Raw genomic sequence first — 4,009 nt, 5'->3', positions numbered from 1 at the left:
CCCGCTCCAGCAGCTCCGTGTCTCTGCGGGGCTGAGGAGCCCCGAGCTGGAGCCAGCCCTGCAGGGGGGTCTCCCCAGAGCAGGGCGCAGCAGAGGGGCAGGGTCCCCTCCCTGGAGCTGCAGCCCACGCTGCTGGGGGTGCTGTGCCCGTGGGCTGTGAGTGCACGTTGCCGGCTCACACTCAGTTTTTCACCCACCAACACCCCCAAGTCCTTCTCCTCAGGGCTGCTTTCCCTCCACCCGTCACCCAGAGCGTGGTTCTGCTTGGGATTGTCCCGACTCAGGGGCAGGACTTTGCACTTGGCCTTCTTTAGGAGGTTTGCGTGGGCCCAGCCCTCCAGCCTGCCGTGGTGCCAGCCTTGCTCTGGCAGCTGCTCCTGTCCCAGGCTGGTGTGTATGACACTCACGAGGGCAGTTTCTTTCGTGTCCTGCTCATGGCTCAGGTGTGATTTTTAGCCATTCAGCCATAATCCAGTTACTGCTCAGGTCTGTCCATTAACGCTGTATTTTCAGTTGGAAACGCTGTCAGGGTGGGAAGAACCTTTCCGAAATCAGCCGAGGCTGCTCTGGTCTAACCTCTTTCACTTCCTGTTTGTCGCACAGATAGCTAAGGAGCCGCCTCCTCTGCGGGAAATTCCACCTTCCTGCAACCCTCTCACGGCTGAGATTATTAAAATGGGGCTGGAGAAGGAGCCGGGGCAGAGAGCATCAGCGTCTGAGCTGAGGACTAAGACCAGCGCGGCGCTTGAAGAAGGTAGAAATGTCCCGTCTCCGAAGCCGCTGGTAGAGCGGCCAGTCACTGGTTGCGTCAGAGTGGTCCTGCGGGAAATACCAGTGGGTTTCACTGGTCGGTTTGCACAGGCCTCAGCGCTGATGTCTGTTTTAGGGGTTGACAGCTTTTGCCCGCAGCCGGGTGGTTCTCACCCCAGTACATTAAGATTTCCTGAGCGCTGTCACGTGCTGGCTCTTCCTTCGCTCCGTGGGGGGGTTGTTACGGAGGCTGGGCCCACAGTCAGCTGGAGAACCAGCTGCATCTCGTGAGCCGCAGCCTGGTGTGCAGCCAGACTGGGAGCAGAGTGATTGCATCCGCCTGTAACTCGTCCTCCTGGTCCAGTCTCGCCTATAAGACTCTCCATGATTTATTTCAACTTAATCCTGCCGAGAGGTTCTGTGATACAGCAAGAATTTGCAGAGGTGATTGGGGTTTGGCTTGGGAAGAAAGCGGGCGTTTCCCAACAGGATGCGGTTCAGAAACGCTCACTGTGAAGGAAAACTCGCACCTCTGTTGGTTCTGTATCTGATCCCGTGCGTGTGCTGTTTGGTTTTGCAGTGGGAGGTGTGACAAGCCCCTGGAAAGGCGAATACAGAGAGCCGAGACGTTTATCTCTGAGCGAAGAGAACCACCCTCAGACGTCCCTGTCCCCCACAGTGAGCCCAGTTTCTGAGACTGGTTCTGACCCCAAGCTGGCAGTTGGAGTGTCTTGTGCCAGCCCGGTCCTACCACCACCAGCTCCGGAGCACCCAGAGGGGGACGAGGGGACCCCTTGGAACACCTGCAAGGAACTATCGGAGACTTGGGATCCTCCACCTCGCTCCTCGACTCCTCTGCCCCCAAAGGGCTGCAGCCATGCGGAGAGAGCATCCACCGTCTCGGAGCAAGAGCTGCAGCAGCTGGAGATAGGTGAGCGAAGGGCTCTGCAGGGGACTCGGCGCCGTGCCCGACAGTGGGGAGAAAATACAGCTGCTTTCTTTTGGCCTCTTGTCAGCTATTCTGGGTTTTGAGCTTGGATGTTGTTTTGTTCATAGTTCCTCTCTCATTACACAAATTGCTCAACCTTCCTTTAAGTGACCAAAACTAGTAGTTCTTAACCAATTCAATATGCCACAAAGGCCAGGATTTCCTTCCACTCTTCAACAGAGTGGAGCGAGCTTCTGCGAGAGGCGCAGGAACCTCGCAGAAAAAGCCAGCTCCAGACCTGTGCTTACGTGCACCGTACAGACCGTGTCCGCAGGTCCGGCTTCCACGGAAATTTTAGGTTTTCAGACATAATTCTTGTGATAAAGGGGTAGGCTGTTGGATGGGAGATGTCGAAGAAAGCAGTAGAGTTAAAATCAGTCTGCAGCTGGTTTGTTCTGGGCATCGGGAAACCCAGAGCTGCCAGGCCACTGGTTTTGACCAGTGGCTGCTGGTTTTCTTCCCAGCAGCAATCCTGCATTTGAAACCCGTCGGTGCGAGAATCAGCGCAGTGCGGTTCCACTGCCTTAGTGTCACTCAGCCCGCTGCCTCCCCCACCCTCTGCTTTCTGCTCTTTGTAAATGACGGGGAAACCTCAAGCTAGGAAAAGGGTGTCTTGAAATGTGGCTTGTGGCAGTGGGACGGCATCCGAGGGGGTGCTGAGGGCCAGCTGTCTCCTCACAGAGCTTTGGATCTGCAGCAGCCTTGTCAGCTCCGGGTGCCATCAGTGCGGGTTCCTGCAAGAGCAGAGGACATAGGTTTGACCTTTCCCTGGGTATGATGTGGACAGAGCGAGAGCGGGGACCGAGGGGTGACAGGATAGGCCAGAGCTGGGAAGTTCTGGGCGCTGGTCCCGTCTCTGGCGTTTCGTGTGTCGTTGCACAGTCCGTCTGTCCCTGCTGGCTCGGGTTCCCTGTTTTCACAGAGGTGGCCGCAGCCTGTGCTTAGCCAAGGAATCGTGTGTCACCTGTTTTGTGGACACCAAGGCCGGTGCTGGTTAGATCACGCTGACGGAGCGTTGGGTGTTGATTGCGGGGGCGGCAGGAAGGGCCTCACAGCAGTGTCCTCTCTCTCCTCCCGCTGGCAGAGCTCTTCCTGAACAGCCTTTCCCAGCCCTACTCGCTGGAGGAGCAGGAGCAGATGCTGTCGTGCCTCAGCATCGACAGCCCCTTCGTGTCGGACGCCAGCGAGAAGGTGAGTTCGAAGGGATGCCAGGGGTAGGGGTAGCCACCTCTGGTAAACTGGGAGCTGCGACCACTGGGCAGCTGGAGCTTCTCAGGTTTGATGCTGCTTTTTGACACTTGGTTTGCTGGAGAGACCCTTGGGAGGAAATCTTTGCTCTTGGACGGGGGGGTGTTGAGGATTGGAGTTGTTCTTCAGTTTGCTGTGCAGATCCCTTTCCTCCAGCCGCTCTCCTGAGCTGGGCACTCACAGTCGGCATCGAGTGTGGGTCTGGAAGGTCTCGGCGGCCTCGACCCCTCTGTGCAGAAGGCAGGAGCTGCAGCGAGTTGGAGCTGCAGCCCAGGGTCCTCTGCCCGGTAAGGGCCATTGGAGGGATGTTTGGGGAAAGACCAGAAGAATAGGGCAGAAGAACAGAGACCTGCTTTTGGAGTTCGTGCCCAGCCTACGGATCAGTTCTCCGTGAACTTCTTTTAACCCGCTCCTACTAACGACTTCCACAGTCTAAGTTACAAAACTACTAAGTTTAATTAATTCTGTTTGTCTCTGGTGTCCATAAGGTTGGGAACAGCAGGGAGAAACACCAAATGAGCCTTGTGGAACCAGGGACATGAAGGTTCAACACGTCCTTCACATGAAGGGCATGAGCCCTTCATGGTTTTCAGAGCCAAAGTAGCGTGTCCTGCCATCTGCAGGAGCCCTCTCCAGCTGAGAGCATCTCTGGCCCTGTTTCTGCACGATAAACCCCTCTTTTCTCATCCAGCCCTTCAGCTGGTTGTTGATCTGACCATCATGAGTATCTTACTATGTCTGCAAACCATCCCACTGCTGTTCATCCCTTGTCTAGAGGCAGGTAATGTTGGATAGCTCAAGGCCCAGCCTTCGACCCCCCTGGATTTCTGCCTTTTGCCTCCTGAGCTTATCTTAACATTTACCTTTATACAAGCCTGTCTTCTTGAGGAGCCTTTGACAAGCTTGTGCTTACTTCTGCAGAACTCCATGAAGGCTTCTCAGAGCTTGAGGGACATAATGAGCTCTGGGATTCACTCCTGGAACAGCCAGGCAGACGGACAGAGCTTCAGCTGGAACAACCTG

General features: G+C 55.9%; 1 protein-coding gene across 1 annotated transcript in view; it reads left to right on the top strand.

The window, feature by feature from the left end:
• MAP3K14 (mitogen-activated protein kinase kinase kinase 14) overlaps positions 1-4,009 on the top strand; it is a gene marked incomplete at its 3' end in the record, with an annotated part of 13,797 nt that overhangs the window by 9,616 nt on the left and 172 nt on the right. Inside the window, exons 11-14 of the mRNA XM_010139008.1 lie at positions 604-754; positions 1,331-1,681; positions 2,823-2,929; positions 3,908-4,008. Of these exons, the coding sequence (XP_010137310.1) occupies positions 604-754; positions 1,331-1,681; positions 2,823-2,929; positions 3,908-4,008 (710 nt within the window). The remainder of the gene's footprint in view (positions 1-603; positions 755-1,330; positions 1,682-2,822; positions 2,930-3,907; position 4,009) is intronic.

This window comes from Buceros rhinoceros, unplaced genomic scaffold (assembly GCF_000710305.1).
Source record: "Buceros rhinoceros silvestris isolate BGI_N320 unplaced genomic scaffold, ASM71030v1 scaffold21416, whole genome shotgun sequence".
Lineage (NCBI taxonomy): Eukaryota > Metazoa > Chordata > Aves > Bucerotiformes > Bucerotidae > Buceros > Buceros rhinoceros.
The sequence above is the reverse complement of the archived record's forward strand: the minus strand, read 5'-3'. Positions and strand labels throughout refer to the sequence as shown.